Consider the following 25,156-nt stretch of genomic DNA (forward strand, 5'->3'; position numbering starts at 1 on the left):
AATTTATTTGAAAAGGTTATCAAAAGAGGTGGAGAGTACTGGAAATCTGGAGAAACTTGTTGTCACTCAGACTCCAGAAAACACCATTGGTTGTTATCAGTGAGCAATTACTGATGATGACCTGTATGAGGACTAGTGAATGAATAATAATAATAGTTTGAAAGAAAAAGCAATTATCACTAACATCAGTTTGTACTAGAAGCAGTGGCTCATGGCAAGGAGCTGAGAGGATGAAAACATTTAACAAGAATAGCACCATTCAGACCTCGACTTGAAGAGTACAGAGCATACTGAAGTCTGGAAGTGGCTATTTGTCATGCAAATACCTGAGAAGGTCACTGACTTTCAATGAGAACAAGATGGCAAATGGTTGGTGCAATAACACTTAATGACTTGAATAGAGCAGAGCCTACTGGAAATCTGTGAAGACTTGTTGTCATGATTGATGAGATGGTCATCGATGATTTTTGACAATGTGTGACTATTTGTAAGGACTTGTGTGAGAACTCCAACTGGGAAACAAATTATGATACAAATTAATACCATATTTTATTGGCAATCCCTTATTAAGCAAAAAAAGAAAAAAGAAATAAAAGAAAAGAAAAAACAAACAAAAAAAACACAGCAAAAAAAAAAAAACATTTATGAAAGACAGGAAGAGTACCCATCCCAGGATGGGTAGAATTAATTCTTCGAACAGAAAAGTTCTTCACCATTTTTTAATTCCCCTTCAAAGACCAACATCAATATATAATGATATGAAACCTTATGTCTAGTATCCTTATTCCAATTTTGATCAAACACCATTACATGACTTTCATTTTGCAAAATGCTTACAATTTAAGGGTTAAGCTTGAGAGAACTTCAGAAAAAAGTGAAATTCAAGAAATCTCACTTAATTGATATCTAATGACTATGGATCAAATTCAATGTCAATTTGAAATATTTTAATTTTCAAATAGGAATTTGTGCCCATATTATACTTTCTAAAAATTCTTTTGAATACCCAAAAAGAACTGAAATTTTGGGGAATCTTTTTAATTGATGTTTACCACTTAAAAATTGGTATCTGAATTTTCATGAAGACCTCTCACTCTCTTTTTACCCTCTCCGCATAAAACTAAATTAAATTAAATAAAATCCACACTACAACCCCTTACTTCTAGAACCCCTATTCAAAAATTCATTAATCAGTTTAAGAGTGACTCCTGTCCATACAAATATGTAAACACATACACATACGTAACTTTATATAGATAGATATATTCTGTGTTGGAATTTGTGCTTGATTAATTAGTTTAGGAGTGAATCCTATACACACAAAAATATAAACATATACACATACCTAACTTTATATAGATAGAAATATTCTGTGTTGGAATTTGTACTCGATTAATTAGTTTAGGAGTGAATCCTCCACATACAAATATATAAACATATACACATTCCTAACTTTATATAGATATAGGTATAACCAACACATTTGTCAGAATTGTTAGAATGTTCTTTAATATGTTGGGGGATCAGGATTCAATACTTGGTCAAGTCATGCCTAAGATTTAAAAAAAAATGGCATTTGATGCCTCCTTGCTGAAGAATTAGCATAATATTTATACAAATAGTAATTTGTTCCACAGACGGTAAGTTCCTGGAATGAATCTCTTTTCATGGAAATTCTATCTGATGCGAGACAAGTTATGGCATAAGGGTCTACTTCACAAGATTTCCAGCTACGGTATAACTGGAAATGCTTTCTCAATCATTAAATCATTTCTCTCCGATAGGCTCATAAGAGTAGTGGTCGATGGACAAAAATCAGAAGCCTGCAGTATTAATGCTGGAGTCCCTCAGGGGTCAATCCTGGGCCCAACTCTCTTCCTGATCTACATCAATGACCTCCCTAAACACATACTTAAATCATTTGTTGACATCTATGATACGACCATCTACGGCAACACGTCAAAGGCTGTAAATGACAAAGTTCTCTCTGATTCTCTCTCCTCTGATCTCGAGCGCGTGGTTCAGTAGGGGAAGATGTGGTTGGTTACCTTTAATGCATCTAAAACCAAACTCCTATCCTTACATCATCAACGCTCTGATCCCCATCTGGCATCAATTGGGATGGATGGCTCTCGTCTGGGAGAGGCCCCGTGTTTTGACAAGCTTTTGGGTTTGACCTTTACTCCTGATCTGAAATGGAACACGTACATCAAGTCTGTTGCCAAGGTCGCTGGAAAGATGGTGGGATCCTTCTACCGCTCCAAAAGATATCTCACTACTGATGCAATTCTCTATCTATATAAAAGCCAAGTACGTCCAAGGATGGAATACTGCTGCCATATCTGGGCAGGAGCTGCTAAAAACAGCCTATCCTGCCTTGACAGAGTACAAAATAGACTTCGTGGCTTAGTGGGGGATGCATTTTTTTCTACCTTGCAACCTCTCTCCCACAGGAAAGACATTGCGAGCCTATCCTTGTTTTATCGTTATTTCCATGGCAGGTTCTCGTCTGAACTCCAATCTCTGGTCACCCTTCGTCAATCTTTCACGAAAAACACCCGTCTAGCTGAATCCACTGTGATAAATTTCCCCCACTCTTTATCTGTGCCTAAATCAAAACGTGGATTCCATGAACAAAGCTTCTTTCTTAGAACTGCGCGCCTGTGGAACTCTGTTCCGTCTGCTTGTTTCCCACCTGACTACAACTTGGATGTGTTCAAGTCCAACGTTAACAAATTCCTAATGAACCACCCTCTTAAGTAAACACTTCATCAAATCTCCACACTAACGTAATGTACTTGCAATAACCCTTATCCCCGAGTGGCTTCCGGGCCTTGATAAGTGGTGACCACTGTGTAAAAAAAAAAGAAAAAAAAAGACACACGGAGGAAAAAGAGAAAGTTATTTTCATTTGTGATATATACTGGGAACTCTGTCTCTTAGTCTCTGGGTCATAGCAGGAGATCCATCTTTCTTGCAGGTCACGAGAGCATCAAGAACTGCAAGATCTGAATTGATCAGCAAGACCATCTTCCTACTGTCATGACAACGTTTTTCTTTCTGATCTTTTCTGAGCATCCTTGGGACAAACTTCGTGCAAATCTTCTGCATCTTCAGTTCCTCATGATATCAAACTGTGCACTTATTGGCTATAGACATATGACGGTCCTTATCCATGAAATTCTTTATTTGGCCAATCAACTCTAGTGTTCTGACTTCCTTACACCTCCCACACTTTTTATCATCCCTCACAGACTCCCTGTCTTCCTTGAATCTCTTATGCCACTCAAAAACTGATACTCGATTCATACAAGAAGGTCCAAAAGCAGTCTGAAGCATTCCATACGTTTCTGTGGCAATTTTGTTTTCAAGTTTACAACAAAATTTTATTGTATGTTGCTCTTCTAGTGTCCTTACGTCCAGATCGCATTTTTGACATTCACCAGCTGTGAGAATCAGGCTTTAGTAGGGTGTATTCCAATTTCTGCTGTAGCTGTCCATTTTAACCTGAAATCATAAAAATTGGTCAGTCATTTCATAAGATGTATAGCAATAACATACTGAATTTTCAAGAGTCTACGGCAAATTTAAATGCCTGTACAAAAAATTCTGGAAACTTATTGAATGTACCTCGTATTTATATTTGGAAGCAATTTATTAAAAAATATATAAAAAAGTATACAATCAAAAATAAAATTATAAAAATAACACAATTAGTCTTTATTTGCATTTTTCACAACAAAATAACACAGTTATTGGAAATAAAAATAACACAATTAGTGGAATTAAAGTTCAAATAAAAACTAATTGTGTTATTTTTGTCTGTATAATTTTGTTATTTTTTAGTGTATATTTTTCAATCATGTCCTTTTTTTTTGTTTTATTTCAACAAATCGCTTTAAAACCAGTATACTTGCACGAGTTGACAAATAGGATATGTCGGGATGGGGTGGGGTGGGGTGCTGAACTCATCTTCAATAACAACAAAATGCTTTTACGACTTAATAATATCAAAAGTATTGTCCGTATCTCATGCTTGTAATTTGAGTTTTTTCATAAAAAATATGTTTATTTAAAAAAAGAAGAAGAGAAGAAATCTGCATTTTGATTGGTTTTATATTTCTTCAGCTACGATACTTTCAAACAGTGAAGCTACTTATAAAACTTTATATATATATATATATATATATATATATATATATATATATATATATATATATATATATATATGCAGTCTAAAACATTCCGTACGTTGCTGTAGCATTTTTTCCAATTTTTAAAAAGAATTATATTGCGTATCGTTCTTCTAACGTGTCCTCATGTCCAGATTGCATTTTTTGACAATCAGGCTTTAGTAGGGTGTATTCCAATTCCTGTTGTAGCTGTTCATTTGAACCTGAAATCATAAAAATTAGTCAGTCATCTCATAAGATGTATAGCAATAACATACTGAATTCTCAAGAGTCCATGACAATTGTAAATGCCTGTACAAAAAAAAAAGAAAAAAAGTCTGGTAACTTATTTAAAGTGCCTCATAGACGAGTTCTTATTGCGAATGTCTTAAAAAGAGAAACTAAAGATTTGAGCACAGAGTACCTTCCATGGACTTATTAATAGAGAATAGAAAGAAAGGAGGTTGTAGAGAACAGAAGAGATCTTCACCCACTAGATTGTGAAGTCAATTTTGTATTCTTTCAAGGAAGGCAGAAAAGAGTGCTCTAGGTAACATCTCAGATGTGACGGCAACACTTTGTCTTAGCTCGAATCTAACTCTTATACAGGTGAGAGATTGTGTAGAACCATATGCGCCCCTCGTAACTGCTTACCCCAACGATGTTTGCCATGGCTTTCTATTCATCTTCATCTCTTCTTCTGGCCATGTCGTCTTGGCGATTGCCAAGGGTGTGAGCACTGGTTTACAAATAAAAAAAATAAAATAAAACAATACAAACTCACAAGAAAAAGCACAACTTCGGTGCATCATGTATAAATTAGTTGTGCTCCGAATGTGTGTGATAAAGGGGATCCTCAAACGTTGGATGTTGATAGCTGTCTATCAAGGCACCATTGCTGATTTTCTCATTTGCTAAAACTCTACCTGATCTGCTCCGAGCTGCAAACTATTGTCAACTGTAGAAGATTGAAAAACTTGTAAACTAACTCAAAACTTCTAAATGTGTTAACTCAGGATCAGGAATTCTATGTCTAGTCTGAGCAGAAAACGACTCACCCTCTCAGTCACTCCCAGCTGACTACTCATCCTACTACTATCCTAGGTCATGGCTTTTTTTTTTTTTGTCATATTCTAACAACTTTTCCCTTGTTTTTTTATGAATCACTTCTTAATGCTTCTCAGGATCCTGAATCGGATGGGAGGGGACGTCCATGATATCATAATTGTATCAAGAGTTCATGCATTTGGGAGCGATTTAAATTATTCAAAAATTCTTTCCATTTTCTTTCTTTATCCGTTTGCAAGGAGCAATTCATTAGTGTTATTGTCTTAACCTTTTTTAGCACCAAAATTTTACCGGCATCATACATATTTTTTGACTAAATTTACTTTCCGATTTTATTCCTTTCATTCAGAAAATAAACACCATCTAAATAACATGCCATGTGAATTAATTAACACTAAACCACCCAGTTTAATCCATGGTATTTTTTTGTTTCTGAGCGGCACCTCTTCAGATGTGGCATCAGCACTCCATCTTAGGACGTATCTGACTCTCATATAAGTAGGGGGTATATCAGGAGTTAGGTACTCTCTGGAGAGGTAGTATTATCTGAAGATATTTTTCATCTACCTTATCAATAAATCGAATATATTTCTTCCGTTTTAACAATGAAAAACATGTAACAGACAGGATTGCAAGGAACATCAGCAGGAGCAAATTCTCGCTGCTCAAAATTTTGGATATACTTCCTTTTTAGCTTGTCCAATCAGAAGCCAGCGCTCAGTCATATGACCAAGTTTATAAAAAGTTAAACTGGCAACCCACTCTCTCTCTTTTTCTTCCCGAACCTTGGACTGAAGGCATCTCCATGTGGCGTGGACCAATTCCCAAGCAACTCTCTTGGGACGCCACACAACCCAACCTGGTCTTTGGGTCTGGGGTTTGACTAAGACGGAGAGATAATGAATCCAGTATGGTAACTGGATTTCAATAGGTACATAAATGAACTTCTATCTTCCTACAGCGCTGTCTCTAATCTTTTGTGCCCGTCCATAGGCAGGGATTCACGTTTCTCCTACTAATTTAGACATGCATACATGAACTATTGCTATTTAAGCATTCATCAACGTTTACACACAGGAAAAGAAATGACCATGTGGCAAACATCAATTGCTCTGCACCACATGGAAGAGACAATACAGACTTCAAATCTCAGTGTTCAGCGAAATATATTTCAAGATGATAGCCTGTCACCATTGCTCTTCTGATATTGTAATATGGAACAAGCCTGATTATCAATGTCACAGTCCCAAATGATTTTGGCCTTAATAGAGCTGAGCGGGAAAAGATAGCAAAATATCAGGACCTAAAAAATGATCTAAAAACGACATGGTCTCTAAAAGAAATAAACATTATACCGGTTGTGATAGGAGCAACTGACTTAATAAAGAAGAATCTTCAGAAATACTTAGAAGCAATTCCTGGAAGACCAAACTGTAATGAAATACATATAGCAGCCATAAGGGGAACAGCGTCTAGTCTTAAAAGAGCCTTCGGATATAAATTTAAATTGTAACAGAATCAAGTGTTAGTTCCCTTGATCTCTTAAAACTTACTGAAGTAAAATAAATTAAAAAGAACTCTTCCCAATACTTATCGTTTCTCTATACAAACCTACCAACGAAGATAATCAATAAAGCTGTTTTTTTAAATGTTAGAACAAGACTTCTTGTATTCATTTCTACAAACACTTTACTAATATATACATCAATTTGTATATACTCTTCTCTAGGTTTATTCGTTAGCAGCTTCTGCTTGGCTACTACATTTCTTATGACCATGCTTTACTCCCCCATGGTCAACGCAACTGTCGACTCAACCAACAATACTTGCTCTACGTACAGGTGAGGATATCTATTTCTTGTAATTAAGGTATTTATCTATTCTAATATCGGGGGTCTACGTTCCAACCTTCGAAAGGTTGAAACCTAATTGCAGGAGACAAAACCGGACATATTGTTCCTAAGCGAAACTGGCATAGGGCCAACCACTTCCCTAGCTGAGTTCATAATTAATGGATACTCATCATCATCTAAATCTGACCTCCAAGGTCGCCATGGGCATGGAATATGTGCCTACATTAGAGATGGCTTTCTGCATGGTAGGGATATCTCCAGAGAAGATCCTAATTTACCTTATATGTGCTTCTGGGTTGCACTTGCTTACACCACCGCATTTATATTTGCCCTCTGTCGCCCCCCCCTCCCTACAACAGTGGACTTACTATCTTTAAGAGCATATCTGAGAAAATTGACCACATCCTGTCTGCTTATCCTTCGGCTAACATTCACATCTGTGGTGACTTCAATGCCCACAATGTGGAATGGCTGATCCATTAAAACAAGACAGATAATGAGGGGAGGTTCTGTCATGACTTCTCCATTGCCTATGACCTCACTCAGATTGTTCATGAACCCACCCGTGTGCCCGATACTACCGGTCAGTATGCAAGCCTTCTAGACCTTTTTCTCACAACTTCCTCTGAGTTATGTTCATGTTCTGTTCTATCTCCTCTGGGATCTTCCGACCACTCGGTTGTATCAGTTAAGATAAATATGAAATGCAACAACTCTTCAGACGTACCTCTCCACCATACAGTATATCGATACTCTATGACTGACTGGGATAACTTCCATACATTTATATCTGATCTACCTCTGCATTCCATGTTTGAAAAGGATGTATCCTCTATAGTGTCAGACCTGACCGAATGGTTAATTGTAGGTATAGACCGATTCATACCACCCAAAAAATTCCAACAAAAACCTAACAGCCAGCCATGGTTCTCCCCAGAATGTGCTGCTGCCATTGCGCACAGAAATCACTTTTTCCATAGCTACCAGGCGCTTTATTTAGAAGGATATCGACACTTCCAGCAGTTTCTGTATTTCACCTGGCATCCTACTCGACTCTGTCCTGTTGCTGGATCAGGCTGATTTGTACGAGAGAGTGGGGCTGGCTCGATGTAAATCAGCTTCACTTTAAATAAACATCCAACGCATCTCATTCATCGTTGTTAGGATGATCAGATGGTTTTCATCATTCCCACGAACTCTCTATCTCAGTGTAATATGGACTTTTCATTTTGAATACATTTCTGTAGGATATAAAAAATTGTAACGAAGTTGCTCATTAACTAAATTGGATGAATTCTAAAATCATTAGAATTTTACAAAATAAAAAACATGGGGGTAAGAATCAATGCTGTAGAAATACACAACGAAGGCGCCCCCGAATCGTATTAATCATGTGATGTCTTAAGCTTTGCATCAGACATTGAATAGTGGTATTAACATTCTTTTGATAAAGATTTTTATGAATATATAATGAAAATGTTAGTTTGGAAGTGGAACCCTCCGTTCAGTATCGAAAGACAATGGATACTCCCTATAAGGTTAGCTGTGCATATAATTATGAGGCAACGGTTGTACAATCGCCAACCACACCTCTCCTGAATCGGCACTGCTTAAGTCCAGTGGCAAGGAAAGGTCCAGTATAACTGGAAATAATGCCGAGATAAGCAGAGAGCACTTACAGTATTTGGCATTCTAAAACGGTCACTCATTCTAATACTGAACAGGCTCAATGTTGCTTAACTTTGGTGATCTACTAGGAACCGGTGTGTAAACGTGATTATGCTGTACAAACGTTAGATTATCGTTAGTAAAAAAGGGACCATTTTCGCGTTATCAAATTATTGTGCTCCATGTATATGTTTTAAATTTAAATGTAATTAAGAGGTTTAAACAGAATCAAGTCTTATATTATTTATTGCTTCGATTGTAGCATTTGTGATAGCTGCATTCAAGACATATCCTGTGGTTTTTGCTTTGAAAACGAAAATGACGTCATCAGTGGACTTTGCCTTCCGGTCAATAGCAGCTCGAGAATGCCATCTCGCGCTGGAACCTGCAACTCTTCATCGACCAATATAGGACATTCCAAGATTTGGGCTTATGATTATTGTCCTGCGTCTTTCTCTTGGGTTGCAGTGGTTGGGCTCGCTCTTTTTTTAGTGTTTTATGCACCAAGTAAGTCAATGTTTTTAGCTACTTTTTATAAACTTCTTTCAATACGCACATGTTGATTTTAACAAACCTTTTGCGAGTTTCTGGGGAAAGACAGGGGCTAGGTTTTAAAGACTTAGACAAACGACCATTAAACTTGTTTGTGGTCCATGAATGTGTAAAACATATTTTAATTCATGAAAAGTATGAAATGCTCCCTGTTGCTTCATTAAAGTTTGATACCTGCAATACTTGTGAAAACAAAATTTTATAGATGAGGATTGATTATTTTAACTATTTGGATTCTTTGGGCTACTGTTCTCATCTTGAGTGTCATGTTCACAACGTTTCGGTTGATGTAATCTCCGACCTTCTTCAGGTGTATCTTGTTGAACTCGGAAATGTTTCTGTTGAACTCGAGAATCTGCACAGAATTTCGAATGCAAGGACTTGTGGTGCAGTGGTTAGAGTACTTGGAAAAATCAATTGTAAAAGTGATATTGTCCTGAAGGTTGAAGATTCAATTCTCAGTGTGGGCGACTCTTCCCCCAATACAATTGCGAACTTATAACCTCTATCCAGTCATGGCTGTGGAACAAGCGTATACTACCTCCGTTCGAAATTCCGCCCAAATTCCTGAGTTTGACAGAAATATTTCTGAGTTTGACAAGATACACTTGAAAAAAGTCGGAGGTTACATCAACCGAAACGTTGTGAAAATGGCACTCAAGATGAGAACAGTAATCCGATGAATCCAAATAATACGAATAACCAATCTTCATAAAAAATACAATTGCGAATTACTTAGGACCTCTATCAAGTAATGACTGTTGAAACGAGAGCATGCTACCCCTCATGAAATAAATAAAGGGTTCTGTTCGAAATTCTGTCTACATTCCCAAATTCGACAGAAACATTCCCGAGTCCGACAGCATACACCTGAAGAAAGTCGGAGGTTACATCGACCGAAACGTTGTGAAAATGACACTCAAGATGAGAACAATAGTCTGAAGGATCCAAATAATTCCAATAAAAATTTCATTCATAAAATTGTTGTAAACATAAGGTAAAGTATTTTGCATTATTTTAGTAATTTTAATACAAATTTATTTCTCGCTTAAATAGGATCGTAAAGAAATGAAAAGAAAGAAGTGTACAAGTTTGCTGCAGTTACCAATGTATCCACACTTGCTATGTTGTCACCCGTCCATCGCCACATTGTTGTGTTATTGACCCCCAACTTCTGCAATGTCACAACTTGTATGTGAATTAGTTTGAAGCTTAAAATAAAGAGAACTTATGCAGCATCGTCAGCACTCCCTTGTTCAGGGAAAAAATCTCGATCCAATGGTAAGACATAGTCATGACGACTGGAGATTGTTCCAAGTGAAGAAGTTGCCAGAAACTTTTATCAAAGTACCTACGAGACTGCACTCTGAATTTTCTTTCAGAGTTGTTTCCCTTAGAGTATACTGCCCACCAGATTTACTAACTCCACTTACTCGGGTCCTGTAAGTATATAGATAGATAAATATTAACATTAATTCATACAATTAGCTAAACATTAGCATTTTGGTAATTTTGATATGCATTTATTTATCTTTTAAATAAGAACACAAAGAAAAGAAAAGAAAAGAAAAAAAGAACAAATCAATTGACCTGAGCGCGCGCGCGCGTGTGTGTGTGGGGGGGACTCGTCTGTAGCTTAAAATTAAGAAACAGATGGCAACTTGTGGAAAATCAAGTCAGTCTGCTTAATTAAAAAGCCAGAAAGGAATATTGGAACACAAATACTTCAGGGTATCAAAATATGTCATTGCATTTAAAAACAACAAAAAAGAAAATATGGCGCCGTCAATAGGAAAGAGAGAGAGAGAGAGAGAGAGAGAGAGAGAGAGAGAGAGAGAGAGAGAGAGAGAGAGAGAGAGAGAGAGTATCTTCTCTGTTTCTCTATGAACTTTTCTTGCTTATACATACTTGAGGCTGTTAAATTACCTCCCTTGAAAATTAAAAAAAAAAAATACTTTAAGAAGGGTTTTCAGAAATGTATCCTTTTTTCTTTATTAAACTACTGTTAATATAGACAAAAGTATTGCATAAATATATAGTAAAAGTAGGATAATAAAATTGCAAATGAGGAACACCAAACATTAATTTATTATAAACTGTTTAATAAATAGTTATGCAAATTACTATATTTGAGTGCTCTTTCTCTATCATATATACAGTACTTCAAAATGTTATATTGTATTATTGGTTTGAATAAACACAAACTTTTTTTAATAGTAATATCGATGTGATAAATAAAACGAACTTTCGCATTTATTCACTTCTATAAAACATTTAGATAAAAAGGAAATGTAACAACATTGGACGTGTGCTTTAATGATAGAATAACATAGAAAAAAAAATTTCTATGTTGAAATTAGATTAAGTACAAAGAACAAATTTCTACTAAAATCTAAGAGTAAAAATTCAGATAGTGTCAGGAAATGGCGTTAAGTCTGAATTACACGTAGCAAATAAGCAAATAGATTTTTAGGTCTGCCAGCAACCACTGTAAAAGAGTAATAAAAAAATGCAAGAGAGCTATATGCCCAGTCTGTTAAATCCAAGGTAGCTGATCAGCGGCTTGGATCCCACCAGCTTTGGCAAATAACAAACAGGATCCTGAACAGAAGTGTGCGTTCTATCCCAACCATTATCAATGGACCAGAGGTCATCTCGTCAGCGTCAGACAAGGCCAAACTATTTGCAAAGAACTTTGCAGCTAATTCTACCCTATGCGACGAAGGCTATCAACTCCCCATATTTCCTCCTATAACACAGAACAAGCTAGGTAACATACAAATATCCGTGCATGAGGTCGCCAAGCTAATAAAGAACCTAGATTCCAGTAAAGCAACTGGCCCTGATGGCATCCCAATTATAGTGTTAAAAAAGCTTCAACCAGAACTTGCTCCCATACTTACGAAACTATTTAAGCGCTGCCTTAAGGAGAAGTGCTTTCCGACTCCCTGGAAGACCTCATCAGTTTGCCCTGTATTTAAGAATTCAGGTGATAAGTCATCTCCCTCTCAATACAGACCTATAAGTCTCCTCTGTGTTATGAGTAAGTTGCTGGAATCCATATTAAATAGAGAAATAGTCAACCACCTCAGCAGGAATAACCTTCTTAGTGACACACAATATGGTTTCCGCTCTGCAAGATCTACTGCAGATGTGCTGACGGTTATATCCCACAGGATTAGTGAATCTCTTGACAAAGGCTTCCTTTCTAGGGCAATTGCTCTCGACATATCAAAGGCCTTCGACAAGGTATGGTATAAGGGTCTACTTCACAAGATTTCCAGCTACGGTATAACTGGAAATGTTTTCTCAATCATTAAATCATTTCTCTCCGATAGGCTCATAAGAGTAGTGGTAGATGGACAAAAATCGGAGGCCTGCAATATAAATGCTGGAGTCCCTCAGGGGTCAATCCTGGGCCCAACTCTCTTCCTGATCTACATCAATGACCTCCCTAAACACATACTTAAATCATTCGTTGACATCTATGCTGATGACATGACCATCTACGGCAACACATCAAAGGCTGTAAATGACAAAGTTCTCTCTGATTCTCTCTCCTCTGATCTCGAGCGCGTGGTTCAGTGGGGGAAGATGTGGCTGGTTACCTTTAATGCATCCAAAACCAAACTCCTATCCTTACATCATCAACGCTCTGATCCCCATCTGGCATCAATTGTGATGGATGGCTCTCGTCTGGGTGAGGCCCCATGTTTTGACAAGGTTCTGGGTTTGACCTTTACTCCTGATCTGAAATGGAACACGTACATCAAGTCTGTTGCCAAGGTCGCTGGAAAGATGGTGGGATCCTTCTACCGCTCCAGAAGATATCTCACTACGGATGCAATTCTCTATCTATATAAAAGCCAAGTACGTCCAAGGATGGAATACTGTTGCCATATCTAGGCAGGAGCTGCTAAAAACAGCCTATCCTGCCTTGACAGAGTACAAAATAGACTTCGTGGCTTAGTGGGGGATGCCCTTTTCTCTACCCTGCAACCCCTCTCCCACAGAAGAGACGTTGCGAGCCTGTCCTTGTTTTATCGTTATTTCCATGGCAGATGCTCGTCTGAACTCCAATCTCTGGTCCCCCCTCGCCAATCTTTCACGAAAAACACCCGTCTAGCTGAATCCACTGTGAAAAATTTCCCCCACTCTATATCTGTGCCTAAATCAAAACGCAGATTCCATGAACAAAGCTTCTTTCTTAGAACTGCACGCCTGTGGAACTCTGTTCCGTCTGCCTGCTTCCCTCCGGACTACAACTTGGTTGTCTTCAAGTCCAATGTTAACAAATTCCTAATGAACCGCCCCCTTAAGTAAACATATCAGCAAATCTCCTCACTAACGTAATGTACTTGCAATAACCCTTATCCCTGAGTGGCTTCCGGGCCTTGATAAGTGGTGATCATTGTGTAAAAAAAAAAAAAAAAAAAAAGCAAATAGATGGTAACATTTAAGGCAGAGTTCCTTTCCTTTAAAATTATAAGAAACCCTTCCAACCATCGATCGCTATGATTAATATAACCCTACCTGAGAGTCTATTTAAACTCCTTGATCCAACATTCACAGGAAACATGAATTGGAACAAATACATAGATGGCTGATGCAATGAAGATAGACTCTCTCTACCGGGCTAGAAAACTTCTCATACCTGCCAGTATCATGTATCTCTGCAAAGCTACCATTCGCTCATGCATGGAGTATTGCTGTTATAGCTGAGATGGTACACCAACTAATAGTCTCTTCCTCTTAACCAGGATCCCCCCCAAAAGTCTCTAATCGAATAAGTTCCCTCATTGTCAACAAAGCTCCTGCCCCTGCCCCATTCTCGCAATGTTGCATCCTTGTGTTTATTTCACAAGTACTTGAATGGAATTTTCTCCAACAAACTTGTTCATCCTCGATGTGAATATCCCAGACCGACACGTCAATAAGCAAAATCTCACCTCTTCAATATAGTGGTCTCCAGATGCTGGAAACCTTTTTATTCTAATAACTTATTTTTTTCAAATTGCTAGCCTTTGGAATTGTCTCCTCCCTATCACCTTGTTTCACTGACTGTACCTATATAGAAAAAATGGAAACAGCACTAACCCTATGTGGGTTTAACCAGCTTACTCCAAAGGAGAAAGTTCCATGGGAGTATAAAATTCACAAGCGATTCCCAGTTGCATGTATGTCCTCGTTAGGGAAAATGACGACGTTAGAATTTTGGCAACTCTTGGAGGGAGATGTCGACGTCCTCCTATATACAGCGTTTGGAATTCCCAAATTGGTCACCCATCTGGTACTGGCCAGGTTACACCTTGCTTAACTTCAGTGATCTAACGAAAACCGGTGTGTCAACGTGATTATGCCATACTGTATCTATATGCGGAAATTTAAATGTAATGTGAACAAAAATTTCGCTGCAGAACTCCCCACTTAGGATGCCCCTATAAATTGGGATAAATAAAAGTACAGAAAAAAAAAGATGTTTCGTCTGAAGGATGCTGGGCATTTTTTTCTTTACTATAATTATGAAGCTGTATACATGCAATAAAATGATGTGGAGGTGATCCCAATTTTTTTTTTTTTTGACGTGGTGGTATGAGTGCACCCCATTGTAATGTTTGAATTACTTAATTGTCTTTGTAAGTGGGTATTTTTTGTCTCACTTTTCTTTTACGCGTCTTTCGTGGTTCATTCTAGACATGTGTTGGAGAAATAACATTTTCTCACTCTCCTTTTTCATTGCCGTCGTCACACTTTCAACTAATGATTGCTGCATTAATTTGTTCTTTTATCTCATTTGCATGACTGTGATTCGTCATCAGTGGAGCTAGCCAGATGCAACTTTTTAACATATACAGAAAAGGAGACTAGAGACGTTCGTTGGGAATTTAGTATCAAGCTAATATTCTGGAGAGAAATAGTTCACACATGAGAGAGAAAGACTAATATTCTCTTAACTAATTAAGGATAAATGGATAGACAAAGCAAACAGAAATCTTAAGGGAGCATTTCGCTCTTGGCGATTATCAAAGTTTTTCTTTCAGTTATGGCATTATTGGTAATATGTCCCGCACAACTCCCATAGACAGACTAACCTCAACCCTTCACTTATCTGTCACCTTGATATCTGTGACATTATACTATGTCGACTGGCGTCTCTTTGTTTGACTCTATTTTGAAATATTTTATCTCACCTGACCTTATATGATATCTCTCTCAATTACCTTTCATATGCATTCGTTTATTTCCCAAACTTGGTCTCACATCGATTTGCACTTAGTTCAACTTTTGCCAAAATTAACGCTAGCTGATGTAATATACAGGTCCATCCATTATGTAACATAATCATACGCAAGCTATCCCACGTTTCTAAGTACTAGGACTTATACTCGACTCTTTGGGGTATACAACCGAGAAATTGGTTCTGGGCATCATCAGGAGATCACCAAACCCTTGCACGTCACTAGTGTGGAATGCTGATAGTAGTAGCCTTATCATCTCTAGTACATGCTTTATCTGTTTTCCTCTTAAATAATGATACAAACATTTATGCAAATTAATACTAATGACTTTTTGTATGTGATATAATGAGCCATTATTATCTTTGGTTCTTTTCATATCAGGTGTTGGACCTCTGCCTTGGACTATAAATGCCGAAATCTACCCTTTGTGGGCGCGCAGTTCTGGCAATGGATTCGCTTCGATGACCTGTGGCTTCTGCAATTTAATTAGTACAGCAACGTTCCTTGCCTTTGTCAAAGCTGTGCACATTCACGGTAAGTATGTGCATGCATGCCTATTGATGAGACTGCAATTGAGGCCACCAATGTTGAAAATCGGATATTATCAAATAAAAGAATGACAAGATCTATCTATAGAAAATAATTAATTTTATTGACAATTTATTAAGATAAAGAGTTTGTGATAAATGAGAGTTCATAGAGTCCGAGAGCGTTCTAGGTGAAAAGAATCATTAGGATTAATGCATTCAGAAAAAAACTGAAATTTTGGAACACTGTCTAAATTACTGTCTTATATATGCGGTTTTAACTTAATTACATCGGATATACATATTTGACAACGTTTTAAGACAATGAAAGCTAAAGAGTTCGTGATGAATGAGAATTCAGAGTGTCCAAAAATATTCTAAGTTAAAAGAAGTGTTGTTTTGTTTGTAAGAATAAACTGAGTACAAACTTTTGCCTTATGAGTTTGTACATGTATAAAATGAATATACCATGTAAATGCATGTATATTTGTTTGCCTGTTTTGTTAATGAGAGTCTATGTATGAACAGTGTATTTGTGCTCGTTTAGCAGTGTATATATGCTGTCGCTGTGTTTAGTAGTTCGTGAAAGTATCTTGTCAAATGTGCTATATGCCAAGATCCTTTCGCTCCAAGAGACTTAGGCAGAATGTGTTGTACACACACGTGTTCTCCATGAAAGAGAAAAAAAATTAGGAAAGAGAAAGAAAGCTGTGTGTTTGGGTTTTTATAGTATGTGCAAATTTCCAGCAGTGAATATCATTGCTCCTTTGGTTGGTTGAAAGAAACTGCTAATTTGAGCCTTTGTCCATGCGAGAGCCAATACGTAAAAAATAACATTTGCTGCTGCCGCTGCTGCTGTTTTTGATCATCATTCATTTCGAATGAATCAGATGATTTTTGTTGGCATTTGTTTCGCTGATATCTTTCTAGTTAGAATCATTTTGGGTACTTATGGGAGGGACGATGTGAAAGTTGCTTAACACCCGTAAATGAAATTGTTTCTATGGAACGAACGGGATTCGAACTTGGCGCATCCAATCAGTCCGCATCGTTAATCACCTATGTAACATAGTTCATATGAGAGCATGGGAAAGTATCAGCAGTTGCAAAGGATGGCTGGTTGTGAAGAGATTAGGAGTATCCCCGAGTGGCTTCCGGGCCTTGATAAGTGGTTACTTCCATGTAAAAATAAGCAACAGTAGCCGAAAAAAGGCATATGCAAATTAGGAAGTGTGCCCGAGAAAAAAAGGAAAAAAAGAGGAAAAGGACAAAAGCAAAATGGGCATCAAAAAGAATAGATGTGTAAGGACGCAGGCAAGAAATACCTGGCTATGGCCGGCGTGAGGTCGGAGAAGAAAAATGTACACTGGGCGAGATGGATGATCGCGAGTGACTTTTAAGTGGTGTCGAGATGGGAGAGTAACGCGTAATAAAAAACTTGTGTTAAAAAAGAAAAAAAAAAAATGACGACCCGGATATTTCTTTCTTTCTTTCCTTTGTTTGTTTGCACCTGAAACGTTACACTTAGCCACCGTCACTTTGCTGTCGCTGCATCGATTACTATATAATAGTTCGATTTTGTTGAGAAGTGTTGGAAGGAAATTGGTCACTGAATTAAAACTTAATCTCAAAAATTGTTTGTGGTCCATTTTACACATATTGTTAATGAATGTGTAACTTTATGAACGAATGTAAGGTTGTGAACTTGAATTGAATTCTGTGATCTTATTTATATCCTTGAGCGTTAGTCGTATGGTCAGGTGAGGTTTTGAGAATCCAACGTTCAACACATTCACACACGCATTAACATGTAGACATCTGGGATCCAACACGTTGTAGCAGAGTACGTCGCAAGGAACATAGGACAAGTAATAACTCGACTCCTTTTTTTTTTGGGGAACAATGACATCTATTTCTGAGTACTTTCCCAGATAAAACGTGACCGTTCTCTTTCTCTCTGCCCTTTGCCCTCTCAGACGTTTTCGTCGATCTCTAAAGTGATCGTCTCCTCTAACATGATCGTCTCCTCTAACGTGATCTTTTTTTAACAACATTTATTTCTCTCTGACCTCTGTCCTCTCAGACGTTTTCGTCGATCTCTAAAGTGATCGTCTCCTCTAACGTGATCGTTTCCTCTAACGTGATCTTTTTTTTAACAATAATTATTTCCGGGTACTTCCCTGGATAAAACGTGATCGTACGCTTTCTATCTGACCTCTGTTCTTGCGAACGCCCCCACATCTTTAACGTGATCGCAATTTCGCATGCAGCCGCCATACTCTGTTACAAAAGTTAGTCATGCATTTTTAAAGAATAATTTTATGAGGAAGTAAACAGATAGTTTAATAGCACGATGCATATGAGTAATTTACATTATTTTTGTTTTATGTGAAGACGTCCATATTAGTCTTAGTTGAATTGTTCATTTTTTACGATCTCCTATTCTGAAGATTGATTGCATGCAATATTAATATATACTAGAAGGCTGCCTGGCGTTGCCCAGTCGTAAGATACGCTTAAACATGATAGTTAATTCATGCCGATTACGTATTTATTATTATAGAGACAATTATCTATTGATTATTATACTGAACCTAATATATGGCAGTGAGATAAAAACTAATATATGTACATACATACATACATACATATATATATATATATATATATATATATATATATATATATATATATATATATATATATATATAGTACTTAATTTTAGAGTGATAAAAAAGAGCATGCATCTATATTTTATAATTAGGTGTGGATGAAAAATTAAATATTAAATTAGTATAGGGAATAGCAGTGGACCATGATACTATAACTTCTAGATTGATCGTAATATTTAGAAATGTAAAAGTTCAGTTTGCTAAGTAAGGTAGTTTATGGACCGGAAAAATAAATTTGTAATAATCATAATATTACAAATGGGTTTATAGTAATCAGATTCCAAATATTGATCTAGCATAAACTGTATATGTTGAAACAAGTGATTATTATTAGATTGAAAAGTGGTCTAAAATATATGAGCTAAATGGGTTAATTGTTAGAATGCATGTAAAAACAATATTATAGTTATAATAAGGTATATCTATTGAACATCTATATAGATAAACTATATATATTTTTTAATATATATATTCATTAACTAAACGTCTATGAATTCATTTCGGAATTATAAGTTAAATTTAAGGCGGTGAAAAAAATACATAGGATGGGGGGAGGTGCTAAATTATAAAGAAATCGGAAGTAAACATAAACTATAATATTAGGTCTAAGCCATATTTATAATTCTTAATTAACTTAAAGTAAAATTAGAATCAGATTTCACTTAAATATACACTCATTTAATTATAACTAAAGGGACATATTATTATGAGATTAGGAAACTCTGAAACCTAATTATTAGAGAATTAGAAGATATTCAATGTTAAACTAAAATTATATTTAACTAAGTAACAAGTTTGTAAAATGTTTATTAATACTAGATTGTCGAATGTTGAACTCGTAAAAGTATGTGGAATGTTAAATTAAAAAATATTACTTTCAAAATAAATAAATAAATAAATAATAATAATAATAATAATAATAATGATAATAATAATAATAATAATGATAATAAATAATAATAATAATAAAAATAATTATAATAATAATAAAATTAATAATAATAATAATAATAATAATAATAATAATAAATAATAATAATAATGATAATAAATAATAATAATAATAAAAATAAATATAATAATAATAAAATTAATAATAATAATAATAATAATAATAATAATAATGATAATAAATAATAATAATAATAAAAATAATTATAATAATAATAAAATTAATAATAATAATAATAATAATAATAATAAATAATAATAATAATGATAATAAATAATAATAATAATAAAAATAAATATAATAATAATAAAATTAATAATAATAATAATAATAATAATAAATAATAATAATAATAATAATGATAATAAATAATAATAATAATAAAAACAAATATAATAATAATAAAATTAATAATAATAATAAATAATAATAATAATAATAATGATAATAAATAATAATAATAATAAAAATAAATATAATAATCATAAAATTAATAATAATAATAATAATAATAATAAATAATAATAATAATAATAATAATAATAATAATAATAATAATAATAATAATGATAAAAAATAATATAAATAAATAAATTAAACTTAAGGTAAATGTAATACACAATTAATTTACAATTTGACATTAAACAGTATAACGTAATGACTTATGACTATCGATTAAAATAGTTTTAATGCTAACACTTTCTATCGAACGGATTAGTGAATTATTTGTAATATACATTGAATTGATCTTTTAATAACATTAATGTGAAAGACATTAGAACTGTATAAACATTACTTGTTAGGGGATATGGAAGGCAATGGGTTATGTATGTTAAAAGTATGAATGTTAAAAATAAAAAATATAAATAAGAAAAGTTAATATATCGATAGATTTGGTCTAAGGGAGGTAACTGTATTATACATTAAATTAAATTAATTTTAACTTTTTACGCTTAAGGTAAACACTTGAGTATTCAGCAAAATTTTAATCTCAACCAAACGTAATTATAGGTTTTGAATTGACTGATACTAAGAATTATGATTGAAATAGTAATAAACTTGATTATAACAGTCAAGGGAACTGAATTATGTATGGTTTCAATTCAAATCAATAAATTATTTAATATAACCGTAAAGGTCAATCGTTTTTTTTAGTTTAGTTTCGTATATGCAAACATGTATAATGATGTATAATTATTGATATTATTTTCGTAAGTATGCATACATAAATTAGATTTAATAAATTGACTAATTATTAAATAGAACATTTTGATAGAATATTCATAAATTAATAGAGAATGTTAGTACTAATAGTTGGGTTTAGTGACTTTGTTTTTAAAATTCAAAATGGCGTAATGGAAATATATTAAAGGTATTTGCAGCTTCTCTTCCAATTTTCGGATTTTAATCATGTCAAATCACACTTTATTTCCCTTTGACGGATTAATTTTTGCTATTTCTTCCGATAAGTTAAGGGCATAATAGATTCACTGATTGATATAATAATTAAGTGATTGATTTTGCGCTACGAAACAGATAGTGTCAAGAGTTGTAAATGTCAACTGAATTAAAGGAATAAATTATAAGATGGTCAACATCATGAATTTTTTAATATAGTTTTTTGTCATTTATGCACTATATATATATATATATATATATATATATATATATATATATATATATATATATATATATATATATATATATATATAAATCCACCTCTCATCCCTTTTTTTTAAAGATGGAATCGCCCGCAAGAAAACAAGCAAGAAAAGTCTACAGAGTTTTATAATTATATAGATATATAGGGAACTCCAAATGTTGGGCTTTTCTGTTATTTCATTAAACCATAAAGTAGAAGGGGCGGGTTTTAAATCAATTTCTAAGCCTAACGTAGTATGTTATTAATGTTAATATTTAGGAAGGTAAGAAGTAATCAGTGTCATACAAAGGAGTAAGCCTATAAATAACATTACGCAGTTTCGTGAGAGGACTGAATTTCATTAGAATTAAACGTTTTCTACTCTCTACGCATCTGGGAAAGTAAGTTCAATAGGATTAAATGCAATAATTATCAAACAGGAACGAAGTGTATGCATTGTTAGCTAGGAACACGCTTTAGTAGCAACTGTACGTGATGAGCATTTGGAAGTGGTTTCTTTTCGTCCTATAACATCGGAAATTAAAAGAGAAAAATCGAGATCATTTTTTAAATATAAGAGATGCCATATGTCGAATCAAAGTGACGGTGGAAGTAGCCGAAATCTCTTGAAACTGCGGTAATTTTTCCATCTTTATATTCATATATATTGTTAATATTGAATTATTTATTCGTTACAACTGAATTAAAAATGAAGATTAAACCTGGACAGCGTAGGGAGCTGTGTGCAGAGCAGGATATTTCAATGTCATGGCCACGTTGAAAAAAAGTGGATGAGAGTTCTTGGATTAGTAGATGTAGAACAGTGAAGATAGCAACGTCAGTTAGCAAGAGAAAGCAAAGTAAACACATGAAAGCGGCCGGGGAGTGGAAAGGATAGACATGAGAGAAAGAGGGATATATAAAGACCTATCCAGAGATAGATTAGTTTAGAAGTCGATTTCTTAAAGCCATCCAACACATGCTGGCATGTAAAACGGACATTAAACTGAAGAAAATGAGGATGAGGATAATGATGATGATGATGACGACTTAGACTATTGCAAATCTATTTATAGTCTGTGTTTTGGATCCACTCATATTATCTCTCTCTCTCTCTCTCTCTCGCTCTCTCTCTCTCTCTCGCTCTCTCTCTCTCTATCTGTGGGGAGAGGTTATTGTTATTTGTATTTTCGACTATAAATATAAACATCAATGTTGATAAGAATAATGGTACAAAGATTAACATTGTAAATAATTTCTATTTCTATTTATGATTGCAGATTTATAGATTAACACCTTCTGTTAAATTCACCTCCCCACCGCTTTAGGCGATTACTCTGAAAAAAATTCCCAAAGAGAATAAAAAATTCCAAATATTTTAGAATTTGAAGTGAGAATGAATTTCATATATAAAAATCATAATTTTCGTGTCATTCTAGCTTTTTAGGGCAATTAATCAAATTTCTTTACCATTAATCTTAACTCCGAATAGCAAGGCCATAAAACCACACGTAATCACCTAAAAATGTAGACCCCCCCCCCTCAGACAAAAAGGATTTATCTCCCATAGTAAAAAAAAAAAAAAAATAAAAATGGTTAACTGTCTTAAAACGCTAGAATATCCCAACAATGGAGGGAGGGATGATTTTACATGAAATTTATGTGCGAAACTAATCCGTAACTCCTAAATTTAAAAATGATTATTTTTCTTCTTTCTGTTAAATTTTTCAGTGTGTTCACACGCAGTACCCTAAAAAAATTGAATCTCAGCGAGGGGTAGTAGTAGGCATGACACTAATTTTCGACATCCATAGCAAAAGATACAAGTAAAATAAAATTGATTCATTGTAATTTTTACTTTATATTGAAGAAGAAGTGTCAGAGTTTAAATCGCATATAAACATTATTTATTTTATACTCCATAAAACCGGCAAAATTTGATTTGAACAAAAAAACAAAAAACAAAAACAAAACCCAGAAAATCACAATGGCGGCAAATTTTTCGTAAATACAAGAAAAACAGCCAAATTAAAAATTAAAAACATAAAAAATAAAAGTCAGTACAAATATGCATTATACCTTGTTAAAATTTTGGTTCAATATTTAGTCAAGTGAAATATAACAATAAAAGTATTAACTTTGGTTTGAAATAGTATTAAAAAGACATATATAGATGTGTATATCCAGAAATCATATCGCAATTAAGCAGACAACACTTAAAAAAATTAACTTTCGGTTTCTATGGACGGTACTAAGTGACAACTTTTGGGGGCAAAATATGAGAATTTTTTTTGTATATTATTTTATTCAAGTTTATATATAGTTCAGCTTTTTTAAAAAATAAGTCAGGAGTACAATCAGCGAAATTGATCAATTATTTGAATTTTGAGAGAATTTTAACAATTGCGTTGTTTACGTAAAAATAGGTAGAAATAACATTTGGTTTCATTTGTTAGTTTTTAGCTTTTTGGGATATTTTTGAAAATTTCATAGTTTTACGGGGATTCAAAAAAATGAGTTTTTTTTTAAAAAATAATCTTTCTTCTTGAGGATACAGTAAAAATTACGATGAATCAATTTTATTTTACAAGTTTTTACTGTTATTATTTGCTATGGGGGGATAAAAAAGTCCGCCTTTATTAGTGTCATACCTAGGTAATGGTGATTTAGAGACGTATGTTTATCTGCAATAATACCTGTATGATTGTATGATGTCATTTTCTTTATCTTTCAGGAGTATTTTACGTCATGGCATTCATCGCGCTAGTCGGTTCGGTCTTTTGTTACTATTTTCTACCGGAAACCAAGAATAAAACGCTGGAAGAAATCGAATCTTTATTTGAACGAACTAAAAATAAAAGACGCAAATATATCGGCTACGACCGAAACGCCATCAAAGAAGAACTACAAGGAATCAAAGAAAGAAATAATTCGTGTTGAAAATTGGTGCCCGCAATAATACAATACATTTATTTTGTACGTAACCCCCCCCCCCAAAAAAAAACAACAACAAACAAACTCCAAAACAAAACATGATAAAGCTATCAGTCTGGCTATTTCTTTACGACTTTCTTTCATTGATTTTAACCGAGTTAATGTTTCAATCGATTCTTTTATCAAATTTGACTTCAAATCACGAATTTACTTGGTATTTTGTAAGGATTTCCATCAACGAAAGAAAGTGCAATTTCCACTTGAGAGAAAATAAGATTAATGTAGAAAAGGAACCACGATTATTGTATATATCTATATAAAATAATTGTGTAAATATTTTCAGTATTTACTTCGACAGTGCTCAATACGTATAAGTAGAGCTAGGTAGTAAGTTTTTTAGAAAATATATCGTCATGCGGATTACTCAGGCTATTACAATAGCCAGACGAATCCTCACAAGGATGAATCGCGGAAAATTCTATGTAGCTTAATTGCTATATGTATTTTCAAAACTTATATATATATATATACATATACATATAGGAGCAAACAGTTAATAAAACATGTTAAAAAACACTTTGAAAAAGAGTTAAAAACATATTTAATTTGAAAAGGAAACACTTGATAAGTGGATAGTCCTTAATTCGCGGAGTTTCGAAGAAATACTTTCCTTCTCATCAGAGAGTAGGAATTAGCAAAATGCGGGATCGGATTTTGCATAAAAAAGTATTTGATGAAACAACAAGTAAGTCAAAGATTTTACTTGATAACAAAAAAGTGAAGCAGAGGGAATATGGTGAAAAAAAAGGTGATTAGACGTGAATGGATAGTCTGGTGAAAGATAAATAATCCAATGACGGTAAAATCCAAAAATATA

General features: G+C 34.3%; 1 protein-coding gene across 1 annotated transcript in view; it reads left to right on the plus strand.

Moving 5' to 3' along the window:
• Nucleotides 1-24,858, plus strand: part of LOC145243434 (proton myo-inositol cotransporter-like) — a 77,446-nt gene extending 52,588 nt beyond the window's left edge. The window contains exons 6-9 of the mRNA XM_080106323.1: nt 6,970-7,081; nt 9,024-9,268; nt 15,934-16,086; nt 24,080-24,858. Coding sequence (XP_079962449.1) covers nt 6,970-7,081; nt 9,024-9,268; nt 15,934-16,086; nt 24,080-24,285 — 716 coding nt within the window. The 3' untranslated portion in view covers nt 24,286-24,858. The remainder of the gene's footprint in view (nt 1-6,969; nt 7,082-9,023; nt 9,269-15,933; nt 16,087-24,079) is intronic.
• Nucleotides 24,859-25,156: the final 298 nt, after the last annotated feature.

This window comes from Euprymna scolopes, chromosome 22, assembly GCF_053919585.1.
Source record: "Euprymna scolopes isolate OS-2025 chromosome 22, ASM5391958v1, whole genome shotgun sequence".
In the NCBI taxonomy this organism is placed as follows: Eukaryota; Metazoa; Mollusca; class Cephalopoda; order Sepiida; family Sepiolidae; genus Euprymna; species Euprymna scolopes.